This window comes from Triturus cristatus, chromosome 6, assembly GCF_964204655.1.
Source record: "Triturus cristatus chromosome 6, aTriCri1.1, whole genome shotgun sequence".
In the NCBI taxonomy this organism is placed as follows: domain Eukaryota; kingdom Metazoa; phylum Chordata; class Amphibia; order Caudata; family Salamandridae; genus Triturus; species Triturus cristatus.
Window position 1 is genome coordinate 1,830,014,738 of NC_140589.1, and position 18,421 is coordinate 1,830,033,158.

The 18,421-nt window shown below is 44.3% G+C and overlaps 1 protein-coding gene across 2 annotated transcripts in view; it reads left to right on the forward strand.

Moving 5' to 3' along the window:
• Positions 1–18,421, forward strand: part of DPYSL5 (dihydropyrimidinase like 5) — a 330,106-nt gene that overhangs the window by 115,793 nt on the left and 195,892 nt on the right. For both annotated transcript variants that reach the window (XM_085613221.1, XM_085613222.1), the window contains exon 2: positions 962–1,226. In XM_085613221.1, coding sequence (XP_085469347.1) covers positions 966–1,226 — 261 coding nt within the window. In that variant the 5' untranslated portion in view covers positions 962–965. The remainder of the gene's footprint in view (positions 1–961; positions 1,227–18,421) is intronic.

An 18,421-nucleotide genomic window follows, 5' to 3' on the forward strand; every position in this document is an offset into this window, starting at 1 on the left:
AGGTTGAAAATGATACACAAATGCCCATATCATGACATATTTTTGCAGTCTCTGTTTTCAGGTGCTATTGATACAAGCACATGCATGCACACTACTTTCATACTATTCCCAACCCTTACTATAAAGTTGATGTGGCCATTGAAAGAGGCTGAGGCACCAGCAGCAACCTTTTAAGTAGGTTCGACCAGCACCAACCTCGTGAGAAGGTTCCACCAGTACTAACCTATTGCGCAGGTTCTACAAACAGCCGGTCACCTGAAATCACACTACTGTGTGTCGCTGAAGGGCCAGCTGGAGCCACGGCCTTCGAGCCTGACAATCGAGGTGTACAACATCAGCTCCTCAAATGATCCCTTATCTGGCAGATGATTAACTCAACATTTCAGTGGAGCCCACCTGTGGGAAAATCTCACAATTTTCCTACGAAAGAGGGCAATTCTCAGCCCACATATAAACTTGGCTTTATATCAGGTTGGGGACCATGGACACTGATTGGTTGTCTAGCGTCTCTGGAAATAGGCGCCTTGAGACCCTCGCCGGTGATCTGCCGCCTTTATAAATCCATGATTGATTGATTGAATCAGTTGCTGTTGGACTTCTGTACATAACTAGACTATCTAGTCAAGGTCAAGACATGGCCATCTGGACAGACCTGAGTGTGAAAGCCTTGTTGCCTGAGATGTGTGTTTCGAAGATGTGTTCACCTCTCCAGATCAAAGAGTCCCACTACTTAATCCTGTCTAGAAGGGAACCCATTAGTTCTGCAGTGTCACTACTTGTAATAATGGGATTGTATCCCCAGGAAGACCCTGACATATCTAAGGGAAGGGAGAAGGATATTTTTCCAGAGGTGCTGATGAGTTGAGTAATCTTCGTCAAACTTAGACTGTTATTTTAATCAGCCAATCAGAGCCTTCCGTTGCATCCAGTAGAATAATGCCTCCTGTCTTTCCTTCCTTAGAGCCATGCACGCCAACTCTGCCAATGTGCGAATCCTCATCAAGGGGGGGAAGGTGGTAAACGATGACTGCACCCACGAAGCCGACGTCTACATCGAGAATGGTTTCATACAGCAGGTGGGGCGGGAGCTGATGATCCCCGGCGGGGCGAAGGTCATCGATGCCACTGGGAAGCTGGTCATCCCGGGCGGCATCGACACCAGCACACACTTCCACCAGACCTTCATGAATGCCACCTGCATGGACGACTTCTACAATGGGACCAAGGTACGGGGAGCAACCAGTGCATGCTGGGTGGGAGGAGTCAGGAGGGTGATGCTGCAGGCTGGCCCAGGTTTAAAGTGTTGCCTGTAAAGTAGAACTGTGTGCACAATGGATTGGTTATTAATGCCTCTTCAGCTCTGGAGGTTCAGTATCTTGGGCAGGTGAAGCAATTTTTTCATAGTATGTACAGGACTGCCATCCTGTTGTCTGTAGGCTCACATGTGCCCAGCTGTCCTGAGATCATCCTGCTAAGCATCAAACATGCTTCTGTGTTCCTGGCTCACCTTTCATGCCAAAATCCTTTTGGCTTTAACACATAGCTCTTTCTTAAATATATTTTATCTTGTTTACGCTGATACTTTTAAAAAACATAACACAAAAAGTAACATTCAATTGAATATTTTCCTTCATAAAATCACATCTATTTCACAAGCTGCATCATTCCCCACCAGCTGCAACCTGATGTATGTGACTGAAAGAGTGCCATAGGCAAAATATAAAAAATACAAATACAGATTTAAAAACGATATTTAAAAAGTTCTTTAAAGACTTTCTTCCATAATTATTAGATTAATGAAAATAGCAATTGTATCCTTATCATGCTCATGAAACGTATCACTAAGGCGTTAAAAACGAAGAGCCAGATTTATCAAACTTTGTCGCAGCACAACGCAGCAAGACAACTTGCTGCGCTGCATCACATCGAGAGGACAGGAATGCACCATATTTACTATGATATAACACGTTCCTGCTGTCTGCTTGCGCTGGTGCACTAGTGGCTGCCTAGCACCAACGCAGGTGCCCTTGCATGGCAGGATTGTTTTTGTGCCGGAAGGGACACCTTCCTGCACACAAACAATCCTTAGAGGCGGTTTCCTCTTTCTAAGTGTGCTGCAGAACGCAATATAGATATTTCCCCTCGTTTTGCCCTATTGGGGAGACATACAATTTTGACGCATTCCTAGGTTTATCCCTCTTGGTAAATCTGAGAATGTGCCAAATCCATGGGTGGATGCGTGGGAACACCCACGCTCCACCCATGGAACACATTACCCATACTGAGTCATGCAACGCAGCGACTTGCGCTGCCTTGCGTTACTCCAGATTTACCACGCACCGCAGGGCCATGCTACGTGGCCATGCGTGGTTTGATAAATCAGACTAAAGGATTGCGATGCTCATGCATCAACATGCGTGATGCACGGGCCACGCAATTCAATGATTAATCTGGCCCTAATTCTATTTAACGATTATAGACTGCTTGGAGAACCTGTAAGACATGTCATTTCACCTTCTTCTTCTTGTAATATTAATTCTAGATACCGGTGCATGCTTCTATGGAGTAGCTCTTGCATTAATGATCTGCAGGTACTTTTGGGGGAATGGCGTTATGATGATGACGTCATTCACGGCCTTAAAATGGCTCCCACTGTGCATTACACAGCACGAGACATGCACGTCCCAATTTACAGCTGAAAGTTTCAGACTTACAACTGTCACTAGTAGTAGCTTCTACTGCTGCAATTTACACAGTATGTTCTACATTTTAATAAGTTGTGTATGTCAGTGAAATATTCTAGCATTAAAGGCCACTGCTGAGGGGTATACTAGCCAATAAAAGACCATCTCTGCAGGTTATAGGCCCCAGGGTGCAAGCAGGGGCCTCTAAGCAGGCATGGGGTCTTTAGTGACTGGCACAGCCAGAGGCAGAAGGGCAGTAATGCTATTCGACAATATCAACATTCCCAGCACTCCTTTTGTTGGAAACAGTTGTCATCTTTTTGTTGAAGACAATTTATGCTCTTATTGTCAACTTCTTGTCTTTTCATGTGCAACTGTGGGCGTTACTCCTGTAAAGTAAAGTGATTTGAAACCCTGCACAACGTGGAAGTGCAAGTTTTTGTCTTTAGAATGTGGAATAACATGCGAGCCCTGAATTACCAGATCTTTTTCCATATTCAGATTATCCATTCCAGGGACAATTCCGCTCACATTTACCGCTTGCTTTAAACAGGTGTTAAATGGGAGGCAGAGTGGTATCTTCGGGGGAGATACCACCTCGCCTGGCTCATTTTTGGCCCATAGTCTCTGCATTTACCAAGGCTGTCCACAGACTCATACTGCCTTTTCAAGTGCCTTATGTCCTCTTATTGACTTTTTTGTAAACTGCCAAAGTTGTCATTATTTACTTTTTGGGCAGATTTCAATACTGATAGATGCTTTCACCCCTACCTGGTCTCCTCCCTTCTATCCACACAGCTGATCTTAGCAAGTGTGGTGGCATGTGTGTTTACAGATTTGGCCCAGATGGCTTGTGTCCTGAGGGAGGGGTTTCATTAAGGGCCAGTTGGAAGTTCCCATAGCAACACAGAAATAGGATTTCAGAATATGTGCCCCCAAACCATTTCTATTATTGCTAATCCTGTATGTGTAAATACAGTTGAGCCACAAACCTAATTCACATGTGGGTCCCAGGAGGCATATGTAACCGCTACATCATGGCAGCCGCTGTAGAGAGAGTCTGGATAGACCGCACCGATGGGTATTTATTTCCCAGTGGTCTTGAAAATCACATTAAACCTTGTAAGATTAGAACCTTGTGCATTGAGGCACACTTGAACCGCCATTTGTATCAACCGCATTGTAATTAAGGCTCCCTGTTTTCCGTTTTTACTGATTTTTGCAGATAAATACAGACAGAAAACATTTATTTTCTTGTCCGTATTTATTTTTAAATGTGGATAAAAAGAGAAATTGGGTTGTTTTTTGAGTAAATCTAAATACTGTCTGCCATGACTGCCAGGCCAGTAGCTATGTGGGTTGATAGGTAAGGGGGAAAAAAGACAGGCTTTAAAGAGGCTTTAACAGCAGTAGATATGCACGAGGTTGATACTGAAATTTGCATATTTTTTTATAAGTGCATTGATTTATCTTCTGCGGGCGTTTACAGCATCGAAACCTAGTTGGCATTCAAACATGAGTGCATATTTACTGTTTAAATAAATGTGGAAATATACTAATTTCAGCTTCATTTTTCCACAAAAACCAAAATAAATATGGATAAATACAGATAGAATTAGCAGAAAATAAATATGGATAAATACAGATGGAAATGTCAAAAAAATAAATACTAATTGTAATGAACACAGAATTAGACAATATGCGAGATTTTTTTCGTAACATAACTAGGAATATTCCCAAACGTGCACATCCTTGGATACAAACCGTACATATGCAGTAGTTTATCACGACTAGGTTACTTACAGAAAACTGCCAGAAGACAAGTACCTGGGAATGGAATGATTTTTAGATTTGTGGAATTGCTGTTTATGCTGGCTTGTTTTCTTTTTATTCAGTTACATGTATATTTTCCTCCAGGCAAAACAATGCAAGTTGGGTGAAGTTCTCCCAGCCATCAGTCAACGCTCCACCACAAAGGGACTCTAGATGACCCTACATGACACTACATAGTTACATATGTTGAGGGCAGATGTCCTTGACTCCCTGTGACTTGCTTTCTTTGCCATTCCTGCCTTGTCAATGGAATGCTTTAGATGTTATTGTGCTGTGTTTTTACATTGCATTGTTACTTGTACAGTAATACTCACGATTAAGCGGATCGAGATAGATATATTGGTATCTGAGGATTTGCAGGGTTGGCCACGGGAAAAAGATCACCTACAGACTGTGGTACACATGTACTCACCACATCCCCAACAGCAGCAGTCACAAGCAGGAGCTCTCTCAGAGAACCCTTAATGAACAAAGTTAAGTCTAATTGGTCGCACACTGCTCCACCTACCAAGCGTGTTACCCCAATGAAAAATGGTCCCTGAGGTCAGCGTCGGTGAGTACGCCTATGCCCGTGTAATGCATGCAAGTATGAGTAGCGTTAGCCATCCCTGGACACGTGTTTCGAGGTAGTTGCCTCTCGTCAGCAGGGAGTAGGAATGTGTGTAGGGTTGCTGTGTAAGCTGCTAAAATCGTTATCAGGTCAAGTACCTCTCGTAGCGCGCAGGTGCGTAACTATGAGCCCGTCGGCTCCAACGGCTCAAGGGAGCCTGAAATAAAGTTAAGTCTAATTGGTCGCACACTGCTCCACCTACCAAGCGTGTTACCCCAATGAAAAATGGTCCCTGAGGTCAGCGTCGGCGAGTACGCCTATGCCCGTGTAATGCATGCAAGTATGAGTAGCGTTAGCCATCCCTGGACACGTGTTTTGAGGTAGTTGCCCCTCGTCAGCAGGGAGTAGGAAAGTGTGTAGGGTTGCTGTGTAAGCTGCTAAAATCGTTATCAGGTCAAGTACCTCTCGTAGCGCGCAGGTGCGTAACCATGAGCCCGTCGGCTCCAACGGCTCAAGGGAGCCTGAAATAAAGTTAAGTCTAATTGGTCGCACACTGCTCCACCTACCAAGCGTGTTACCCCAATGAAAAATGGTCCCTGAGGTCAGCGACACTCATTTTCATTTTAAACTTTTGGCATATGCGTACCCGCCGACGCTACTTCATGGACAACAATTCTTTGGGGCAACACGCTGATAGGACTAGCAGAGTGCGGCCAATCGGATCCTTAATGAACAAGACAGGCTGGCAAGGAGCAGTCAAACTCTAATGGAAGAAGATTGTAGAAAAGTAGTGAGTATCTGTCGAGAACAGGCACCGATGTTTTGGGAATCGTCTTACCTTGGATGCAAATAATTTCTTGAAGTGGAGCGATACACCTCTTACAATCCACTGTCACCCGGGTATATATTTCTATTTGTTGAATGGTCCATCCTTTACATGCTAGCACTGTAGAAATTAAATTTGCACTTTGCATTGAGGACAAATAGTGAAATATGATTGTATTTCGCTAAATGCTTAAAACAGGCAAGTTTTGGAGAGTTTTGCGTTGTCACTTCAGTGTTCAGTATCCCCCTTGCCACAACTCGTGCACTGCGCCTTACCCACCTTACCGTTTCTTCTTTCCTTCTTATGAAGTACCTTATTTTTTATAGCATTTGCTGGTATACATAAATGAAGTTACATAAATGAAGTATTGACTAATTAATATCCCCTTTTGGGCAGAGAGCTCCTTGTGTGTAATGATTCATCGTCATGAGGACTGATCCACAGGGACGTTTTAAGGCATGTGCAAAGGGGGCTCTGGCCCCGGGCCCCAGTCTTTCACGGGCCCCCTGATAGAGCCAGCTCTGTTCTGCAGAGAGTCTTCCCCAGGTGACCTTGGCTAATTTTCAGATTGTTATAAATAGTTTTTTTCTATCATTTACTTTTAATGTGTGAGAGTCTATTACAGACATTTTGCAGACAAAATGTGTTTGTTCCATGCAATATCTATGTAAAAGGTTTCTTTTAGATCACACAGGACCTCACACATCAGAAGTGTGAGGGTGTCAAGGAGATTATTTGCAGTGATATTAGTGAGCTGCTGCTGTGTTACAATACCAAAAACACACGTCACTATCCCTGAATATTAGATGTAAACACATTTAGAATTTGACCAAAGAGGGCATGAAAGAGCTGAAACTGGATCATAAAGTCAAACTTGTTCGGAACAGGGGCCCCCAAAATACATTTGATCCAGGGCCCCAAAAATCCTTAAAACGTCCATGTCGATCCAGCATCCAAATAGATACTGATTGTTGTGATAGGTAGATCCTTAAAAAGCCTGGTGTATATACTGTATATGACACTTTCAGTCACCCAGACGTAAGAGACACTACTAGGCACCGAACGATCAATAAATGATGTTAGACAAACAGAGACCAAAAGATATTATTTAACAACAGACGTTAACAGACTCTGCCACACACTTCAAGACCACAGACTGATATTAAACAACCAAACAGGAACATAAACCATCATACACAAAAATACAACAGAAACTACCAGACAGCCAAAGACCACTGAATGATGTTAGACAACCAATATACAGTATAAGATTCACAGGCTCTATCGGCAACAAAAAGACCAACAATTGCTGCCTGACTCCCAGAGACAGCCAAGACAGGCTCAGACACCCAGAAACCAATAGGTGTTTTTAAATCCTGCAATAGCATCTCCCAGATACTGACAATATGAGACACACAGAACCCAGTGGAGACAGACACCCAACAATCATTGCAGACAGCAACCACACAGTAAATGCTGCCAGGCATCTGGAGAAAAATTAACACTATCAGATGGTAGAGCGAGTACCTACCTGACACTAACTGATATTCAAACCAATGGAAACTATCAGACACTCAGAACGTATTGGGACTCTTCGACACCCAACAATCAGTGCACTCTACCAGACAGCCACAGAACAGTAAATGCCAACAGGCATCCAGAGAAAAATAGACATTATCAGATATCTAAAGAGGAAGTAGCTGACTCTGTCTGAAATCCAGGGACCTATGCAAACTATCAGACACTTAAAACCCAATGGAGACTATCAGGCACCCACCAAGCAAAGCACACTGGAAGGCACCCACCAAGCAGAGCACACTGGAAGGAAGCCACCAAGCAAAGCACACTGGAAGGCACCCACCAAACAAATCACACTGGAAGGAACCCATCAAGCAAAGCACACTGGCAGGCACACACTGAAAGACACCCACCAAACAAAGCACACTGGAGGGCACCCACAAAGCAAAGCACACTGGAAGGCGCCCACCAAGCAAAGCACACTGGAAGGCACCCACCAAGCAAAGCACACTGGAGGACACACACCAAGCAAAGCACAGTGCAAGGCACCCACCAAGCCAAGCACACTGGGAGGCACCCACCAAGCAAAGCACACTGGAAGGCACCCACCAAGCAGTAAATGCTGTCAGGGATCCAGAGATAAATGGACAAAATCAGATATCCAAAGACAAACACACTGTCAGACACCCATGCGCCAGTGGAGACTTTCTGACTTTCAGAGATGAATCAAAGGTATCAGGCAACTGCAGACCAAGAAACAGTCCAACATGATAAACATGGATCTAGACAAATACATGTCACCATGCCTACAACCGTAACACCATCAACATTTTGTCACGCCAACGTCTTCCTTGACGAGCCCAGTTTTCCATATAACGCATAGATAACACAGACCCTCATGCCCATACAACCACCACTGGATATATAGATACGTAGTAGCAGGAGGGTGAGTGTGGTGGAGGGGGTTCATGACCAATTAATAATCTAAAATAGCAAAAGAAGATAATAAATTGAAAAAAGTCCAAGTGGAAAACTGTTTCGACTTCAGATATTCTCTAATCCACAATTAGGTCATCAATTCTGCTTCTTCCAAACTTTGTTTCATTTTCAACTAAACACTCACCTGGGTGTGGGGGTGATTTGACCTGAGCACATCCTTATATGGACCAGGGCTGTCTAATACTGCCCGGAGCCCACCCTGTTGAGATAAGGATGAAAGAGACTACATTCTATGAAATAAGATTTTTTATACCCATTCTTTTATTCTCTCAATCATGTCTTATTCAGATTTTTAAATTAATTATTTATTGATGTTTTGTACCTCTTATGGTTTGTATATAACCAAAATAAAGATTAATTGATTGATTGATAAGGATGAAAATATATTTTATGAAACGTGCAACTCTTGTCGAGTTTCTCCACCATGCTCCCTACCGAGGGAACCCTGGAATTCCTTAACCAGGAAAATCTTGTGCGAAGACTTTCCAGTTATCCCTCAGTATGTTGCATACTCTTCCTTTGTACCTTTACTCGCACTAGAAAATAATCTTTCATATGCAAAATCAAAGGTATCCCTTATCACCTGTTACCGGGTGTTGTTTATCAATCACACCGATAGGTTTTCTGAATTAACATTAAACAAGACGTTACATTCCCAAGATTAGTGCTCAAGCAACTCCACTTCTCATAACAGCTCATATGATGTCGGCTTCTGATGCTGCCGGCTGTATTTCAATTTGCTAGACTAATGAATTTTAATTTATTTTTCTGATTGATTTTGCTGCTTAGGTGCTTTTCTGGCTGTTCACAGTCGAATAAAGAATTTTAAAGAAAGAAAGAACTCATATGATGATTGTTCAACATAAAACACGCAATTAGCCCGCAATTAGCACTTGACGCGGTCTGCATCATTCCACACATAATAGGGCGATCAATTTAGCAAAGCATGTTAATTTGGCCGAGTGTTATATCGTTCCCAGTTACGGTGTTGTAAGGATTTAAAGCCCTCAGAATCCTTTGCTCTATTGGGTTACTTCTCATTATCAGATTTATTTTCCGTACTGTTTGTTGTCCACCCCTGGTATAATTATTTAACGTTCTGAACCACTGCTGTCTTCTCACACATTCTTTCACTCCCTAGAAGTGATCCAGTCTCCCACAATCCCTTGTGTTGAAATTAAAATCCCCGGGTACTGATCTCTGTGGCCGGGCAAAGTTCTTCAGGAACAGAAGATCTTTTATTAAGATCCGCTCCCTTCGGATTCTCAATGCGAAGCATCAGGAACCCGAAAGGCGCGGTTTAAATCATCTCAGCTTGTCAAAACGCCCACCGAGATGTCAAAATCTCATGAGAAATTGTTCCCACAAGATTTTGGCTTTTATGAAAGATGCATGTAGCTCATGGTCTCATTATTTATTTTATTTGAAAAGTTTTATAAAGCACGAACATGACCCAACAGGGTTTCAGAGCACTGTACGTTTAGGCAGACAAGACAGGCAGGTGAAGGTGTAAAATATTAAGAATAAAAAAAGGTAAACAAACATATATTATCTTGAATTTCCTTTCTGAGGAATGCCAAGGGTCCAGTCTGTGAATCTTGCTGCAATGTGTGGGCACAGATGTAGTCAAGGAAAAGGGTTTTACCTCATTTGCATTTACATATTGTTTTGTACGTCTCCTTATGTTTATCTCTGATTCACAGTCCATTGGCTCTTTCTGATGGTATATTGCCAGGCTGTTGTTGTCTTCTGGTGGCAACGGCTCCCCCATGACAAACGGAGTCCTGCGCCAGTCTCTGCTATTAACGTGGCTTTCTTACAGACTACTGGACTAGTGATCTGCAAACTGTGTCTCGTGACACATTTATATTCCCACCTACATTTATTATTTACTTTACATGTATTTTAAGACCACAATCAAATTACAAAAAATTTAACCGGAGATATTTTTATGTGGCAGCGTCAAATCATTCTCAACTATTTCATGGTCTCCTCCGAGCAATATATTTAAGGAGATTATATATATATATTTTTTATTTATTTACACTTTGTTTTATCAAGTAAAAATCCACGAAAATATATTTAATTTACTTTAAATACATATCTTTAGTCTACCCTGTTAACTTACAGGCATAATATCCATTCAAATATACCTTTAATGTGCATGTGTGTCCAATCAGTTCTGAATGCCTTTGTGTTAATTCGAAAATGACCGTTATTGTACTAAATTAGTTTATCGAAAAGCATGCATGTAAGCTTACAATCATACATAACAAGTGGTGGGCTCTTGATTGTCCTTTTAAAATGTCCACACCATGTATATTTCAGCAATCTTTCTCAATGTTTAGATGTAATGCCTTCTACAGGACCGAAATGCTGGTCATAATTTAACACTGTCATTAATATTTTTTCAAAATTCAGTATCACAAAGTAGAAAATTACCTTATAGTAGAATATCCAAACTTACAGCTTTCCATTCGAGCAGGATGTGATTCCTTTTATTCACTTTGCTAATAGACTGGGCGTGTGCTTAACTTGAGCTGGTGGCTGCCGGTGCTCGGCACTGGCACTTAATTGTCAACACCGGGGATTGTGACAGTCTGTCAGAAGGTGGCACTGTCTGGCTAATTTAGAGATGACCACAACAACAGTTGATATTTAATTCAATATACATTAAAAATAAATATTATCTGCTACCCAAGCCATTCTTATAGCTTTGGAGGCCTTTGAAATAGTCTGAATTGTCCCACTTGTAGGAGTGTGATGGTTAGTAGCTATATTGTTACTATCATTGGCAGCATGGTAGAGGCAATGTGTGGTGCAAGCTGCAGTGGCCACCTGACGAGAGCCCTGGCACTTATTTTTTTTACAAATTAAACATTGAGACTGTGTTTATCCTTCCACTATATTCTTGTTATATCGCCTTCATCTTCATTTTATTACATACCGTTTCTAAGCTTGTCCTGCACGTTCACCACCATCAATGGCCAATCAAGATGATTTTCGATAAGTCTTCAGGTTCGCTCTTTTCGCTTTGAGGTGCAGTCTTGGTGCAGCCGGTATTCCAGCGTCTATTCAAGAGTACTCAACTTTGAACGAAAAATGTAATCCTCACGAAAGCGGCATGTCTCACATTTCGTCTCTCGAGTGCGCCGAAATATGACTTTGCCTAATTTTGTGATATTTGGTTGCATTTGATTTCTCCAGAATCGAGGGTCTAATAGGAGTTTTCCACACTCTAAAAGGAGTTTTAAAATTACAATGACACTGCCAGTGGTGTTATATCAATTCCCCTAAACCATAACCCTGACCCCAAACCCTTACTCTAGTCCGAAACCATAAGCACAACTCTAACCTCAACCTTTACCTTCAACCCCGAGCCCCGAGCCCAAACAGCTCACCCTATCTCCCTAAACTCAACCCCAAACCCATCACTTACCACAACCCCTAACCATAACCTCTAACTCCTCACTTGTAACCCTAACTCAGCAACGCATGCCCAATTTCAAACACCAAACCCTAACTCTAACCCTAGCCCCCACCTCAAGACCAGTCCCAGCCCTAACACTTATTCCAGCACAAAGCCCAACCCTTCTCCCCCACTAACTCCCAGAAAACAACCCGGACTCTTAACCCTAAATCTGGCACTCACGTAAAGCGCTCTGATTCATTTGGGCCACGTTTGCGCTATTTAAAATTGGAAAACAACCTTTTGCTAATCCTAGATCAAACCCATAACCCAACCCCTGTTCCAACTATAAGCTTGACCCTAACCCTAGCATCAACTTATCACAGCAGCTGCCCCCAACACCCTCACCCAAGCATGTAACCCTGACTCCCAACCACAACCTTAACCCTAACTCTATTGCTAACACTAAATCCAACCCCTAATCGTAACAGCATCCCAAACACTTAGCCCAGCGCCTAACCCCTAACTCGAAGCCCCTGTGGAAATGATTGGAAATGATTGCGAAATGTTAAATAAAAATGTAAATGATACAAATGTGAATGTTGATAAAGTAAAAGTATCTATTAACATACCTGTGATGAAGGTGTAAATGTCCTGTACTTTAATGGGGGCGGAGCAATGTTCCGGCCTGTACACTAGAGTAGAATTGCACTGAACTGAGAGGTAAGGTGGTAGCGAGTATAGGGGGCGGAAGTGTCAAGAGCTGAGCTCTGTTGGCTACACTTTGTGCTGATTTGTCAGTTTGTCTTCTAAAAATGCCGCGTCAGGAAGCACGCGTAAAATAGACCTGCAGGATTTATGAACCGCAGAGAGAGGACAGTGGCGGTGACCGTGGAGGACACGAGGGACCGCCTGCAGGGCCAGGGCCAGTTTCGAGTTATGTTTGATATGTGGGGTGTAAGAACATACTAAGACCCGGATTTAATAACCTTTCACACAATGCAAAATAGCAAAGGAACTTGCTGCGCTGCGTTGCATGAAAGAGAACAGAACTGCGCCATATTTACCATATCAACCGTTTGCTCTCTCATTGCACCGTCGCACTTCAGGCAGCCTAGCGCCAATGTAGGCACCCTCGCGCCATGGTGCAAGGGTGTCTGTATTACGGGTAAGGTGACCAGACGTCCCCGTTTTCCCAGGACGGTCCCCGTTTTTGGAGAAGTGTCCCTGTGTCCCGACACTTTTCTCCAAGTGACTCAAATGTCCCTGTTTTCAAACAGTGTCCAGGTTAAACACAGAAATGTCCCTGTTTTTCATTGTTCCGGTTGAGCATGCGCGCGCATGCTCTCTTTGCACTGTTTACGGCATGTGTCTTCACTGAGGTCAGCGCTGTAGCAAGAAGGGAAATCCTTTGAAGAGAGAAATTTTACACGCAGCGCTACCTACGTCATCGTGCCAGCCAAAGTTTCTACTTTGGATAAAACAATATTTCTTCGTCCTGTAGCTTGTATTCATAGCCATACAAACAGGTAACATGACATCCCAGCAGTGACCACGCAAATGTGGGAGGACTGTGTGGTCGGCCAGCCTTTGCCACCCTTAAGACCCTAAGGCAGTAATACCTGGAGAGAAGTGTTTTTTTTTACATTGGTCCATGGCTGCCATTTGGTAATTTAGCATTCCGCAGTTTACCTCCCATGCTTTTCTGTCATGAGCAACTAAGCAACATTGGTGAGTTGTACTTTACGTGGTGCTGGCGCACAGCTATAGAAATGAGCATTGATAAAGCTAGTAAATCTGGCGTTTTCTAGCCTGTGATGTTTTATTGATTTTTGGCAAATATATGCTATAGTCCTTAAAAGTTTCAATGTAATAAAAAGTACTAATGCTGCTGCGGAGAGGGGTGCCAATAAAAGACCGCGGATTTGTTGTCTGTAATGCTTAATCTCGGTCTGTGGAGGGAGCTGTCATTGTAGTCCTTTTTCTATGTCTGTGACAGCTGTCAAATAGTCCTACTTTTATGTCGATGGTTACTGCAAACCGTAGTCCTACTTCTATGTCTATGACCTGTCCCCGTTTTTTTATTTTGAGACTCTGGTCACCCTAATTACGGGGATAGTAGTTTTGTATAGGAAGGAATAGCTTCTGCACAAAGACAATCCTTAGAGGCATAATCTGCTTTTTAGATGTGCTGCAGAATTCAGCACACACAGCAAGAGGAAGCAATGAGGACAAATTTAAAGATATTTTTCCTTGTTACGTCTCTCTCTGGTAGACGCAGCATTTTGAGGTAAACCCAGTTTACTGCCGTTCATAAACCGGGGCTTGCATCAAAATACATGGGTTGATGCACGGGGACCCTCATGCTGCACCCATGTAATGCCTACCCGACGCAGTGTAACGCAACGCACTGCCGCGTTGTGTTACTTCTTCTACAAAGCTACGCAAGTCGATAAAACTCACCCCATGCGTGGCTTTGTAAATCTCGACTAGCATCTGCCGCCGTGGATGCGCCAAAGTAGCGCAATCGCGACACAAAATGTTCGTAAATCTGGGCGCGTGTTTCTGCCACTGTTGTTCGTGAAGGACAGCGTCACTGCCAAGGAGAAGGGGGGACGGTGCAGAGTGAAAGGAAGAGAATACAGGGGGGGCGGGGGACTTCGGTGGGGAGGGGGAAACGGTGATGCCACGAGAGGAGAGAGGGAAGTAGGGAGTGAAAGAGAGTGCATTTGAGGGAAGTACAGAGGTGAACATATATTGAGTGAAAAGGAGAGAGCAGCGGAAGACGTTAAGGGGAGAAGGAGAAAGGTTTGAGGGGCTGGTGACTGACTCTGGCTCACCCCCCCCCCCCCCCCCCTCATAGTCATTTGAGTTTAAACCTCTCCCCTCCCCCTTCCCCTGTCCCCCCCCCCCAATAGCCTCAGTCTTGGGGTCCCTGGAGACCGGATGTCTCCTTCAAGGCTTCCGCCATTTCGCTTAATTATCCTGCCTGTCAAGATGGCCCACATCCTGCAGTGGTGCCTCCTCGCGATGGGAGCTGTAGGAGAGAGAGGCGTCGGGGTAGGAGGGGGGCACACAGCAGAGGGTGGGAGAGTGCTTCAGACAAGGCCGTCAAGGGTTGTGACAATGCGGATGGCTGGGCCTTCTGTCCGATCTCCCCTCTCGAGGGCTGCTCAGCGAGGCCTGAAGATGGCGTTCACCCTGTCAGATGGGCCCCTGCTTCCTCATTGGATGATCAATCAAATGAAGGCCCCACCGCCCTTAGAAACACTTTGAAGATGTACCGGCTTAATCCCCCTCAGTAGAAGGGAATGACCTGCTGTTTCAGGATACACAGAAGGTCAGAAGAGGGGGCCCTGCTGAAGGAGGGGGCGGGGGGGGGGGGGGGGGCAGGCTTTTGACTCTAGTTTAAATTTGCCCGCGGTTGCCATATTTGAAGAGCAAAAACCGCGACATTCCACAAACATAGAAGTAGGACTGCAGTTCTGCATCACCTGAGGGGCACAGAATAACTTAATTGATAACGCTCATGGGCATAGGAAACCCAGAGGATGAGGCACTAAAGAGAATTTAAAGCAACTTTAATAAACAGTATTATCTATGTTGACTAAATTGCTTTCTGCTCGAGGCTGCTGAAACACTTGAAAACTCACCCCCCTGTGCTTATGGGACCATCTCTGAAAATCGGGTCAGGTGCTACGTTTATTGACATTTTCTGGGACAGCTGGTGTAAACCTGGGGTTAACTCCCCTAATCTGGGACGCCTGGTCACCCTACATTTGCCCTTCTTTGTGTTTAACCTGATAACTTTCACAGCCTTTTGCTCTGACCTTCGGGATAGCAGGAACTGTAGGCCTTAGAAGGTATTTTCAACCTAAGAGGGTCATAAGCCCTCGCCCCTACTCCCGGTACCATATCTGGTAAATTGATACTTGTATAGCGCACTACTCACCCGCAAGGGTCTCAAGGCGCTTGTACTTGTACTTGTGGAACCCATCCTGGCTTTCCCTGTGAGGCGTCCACTCCTGGGCACCCCCAAGGTGGAGGTCAGGCATCCTTAGCGTTGTGGGGGCCGTTGTGGAGATTAAGCAAGCTATTGCCCAGAGTTGCAGAGTGAGACTCCATGATTGGAATAGGCACCGAGGCGAGAATTTTCAGGTCCGTGGAATTTTTTTGAGCCCAAGACCCGCCGAGGCGGGAAATTGAACCCTGGTCCCGGGCTAGACCTCTGCATCAGGGTCTGCCGCTCTAATCATTGAGCCACACTTCTCCACTGGTAATCCAGTTACTGCGTATTTTCCAACTCTGTAACCATTACCGCCATATTTGTCAGTTACCAGGAAGTGTAATGGTAATACCGCATAACGCCAGGTAACATCAGATATGTGACTGGCGACCTTTAGCTGGAGGAGGAGAGGTGCAGGCCACTTTCGACTGACATCTTATGGATATAGTATTGATAGGTACCGGTAATATCCATAACGCTGCAGCCAACCATTTGCTCAATTTGTAAAAAATAAATGCCAGGTGTCTAGTCAGGAGGCCTCTGCAGCTTGCACCACCCATTGCCCCCGCCAGCTTTGCCAGTGGCATTACCAACACAACCACTAACCAGCGCACTGCTACATGTGTGACAATTCAGCCTATTCCAGGCCCCCAAAGATATAAGAATGGCTTGGGCGGCAGGTATTAGTTGTTTTTAATGCATATTGAATTAATAAACAACTGCTGTTCTGCTCATCTCTAAATTTTACAAACAGCGCCACCATGTGGCTGCTGTCATTAGTGCCTACCATTATGTGCCAGTGCCAAGCACCGTAAACCACCAGCTCAAATTAAGCACTAAAGACGAGAAAATGAGTTAGAAGATCATAAAAAGTTATAGTAGGTACAAAGTTTACTACAATGACAACATAGGTTTACTAGTGGATACTATAGCAGAACGGAGAATTGAAAACACAATATATACATATGTTTATTTACAGCAGATGGCATCAACGTACTCCACATATGGCATAAATTCCTTGAAAATAGGAGACACAAAAGGAGAGGTTCTTAGGGTGCTATCAACAGCTGATTTCGCATTGGAAGAGACATGCCTTATTACCATTAAACCTCACTGTGATTTGTAGAATTGCTTTGATGCCTTACAGAAAACATGCCCTGTGAGCGATTACCAGGTATTTTTCAGTGTGAGCTGTCGCAAGCAGATTCCTGGGGGTCCCTAGCAGCTTTCTCGATGGCTCCCTGGACCTTGCCTGCTGTCGGTGTTAACATACAAAGGGCCAATTTGACTTTTCTTTCACACAACGCAATGCAGCAAGGCAACTTGCTAGGCTGTGTTGCGTGAAAGGGAGAACAGAAATGTGCCATTCCTACTACGATATGGCAAACTCCTTTCCTCTCCCAGGGCTGGCGCACTGTGGGCTTCCTAGTGCCATCGCAGGCACCCTGGCACCGTAGCGCAAGGGTGTCTGCGTTGGAGGCAACATTGTTTTTGTGTGGAAAAGGATACTTTCCTGCACAGAAACAATCTTTAGAGGGGTACTCCCCTTTCAATTTGGAAAGAGGATGTAACAAGGAGAAATAAAGATATTTCTTCTCCTTATGCGTCAGTCCGGTAGACAAATCCAATTTGATACGTCTTTGTAAATCTGGGTTTGCGGCAAAATACATGGGTGGATGCATGGGAGCGCCCATGATCCCCCGACATAAAATGGCTACCTAATGAAAAGTAACGCACAGCAGCGAATGCGCTGCGTTACTTTGTATTTAGTAAACCATGCAAAGTGGCCTTGCGTGACTTAGTAAATGTCAAGAATTATTTTGCTTCGGGCTGCGCCATGAACGTGACTCAACCTTGATGCAAAATCTAAGTACATCTAGGCCAAAATCTTACTAAAATCGGAGCCAAAATCTTACTAAATCTAGGTTTTAGCGCTGAAGAACAGAACAGAAAAATGACTTCAGTTGTTTACGTCGCCTTACACGCAGCATTGGAAAATACATTTTAATGTATGTCTTTCTAAGTGGTGCAGTACAGTTTTTTTTTAGTCTTCGTGCATGTCGCTGGACGTTTCTTCGACAAAAGGAGTTTTTCTGGATTACTGGGCGGCTGCAGAGTGAAAGTAGGACGCCTGCTAAAATTAGCCTGTGTGTGGAGAGGGAATACTTCAGTGGCAGCGAGTAAGACGCTTCATCACAGGGCCTCGGGGGGCTGGGGGAGGTAAGCAGGGTTTCAACCTTGTTTTAAACAATATGCAAACTCACAGTAAGCTGGTGCAGGGTGGTCACGGCACGCCCTCGCCACATTCCCTCCACAAGCCCTGCCCACCCATGGGTCCTCTAGCCTGTGCCCACTCATTCCTTCACTTCCTCCCTAGACCCTTCACACCCACCACTCCACCTCCTCAGTGGACCCCTCACCACCCACCGACCCCTCCACCTTCCTTCACCTTTATGGCCTGTAAGTGCCAACCAGTGCTTTAAATGGAAAAATAGAAGTGCAGGTACCCTGTACCAGAGTACCTGCTTGTTTCTAAGAAGTGCCGGTACTCTCCAATTAAAAGTATTACGTCACTCTTGAGAAGTGCAGGTACTCT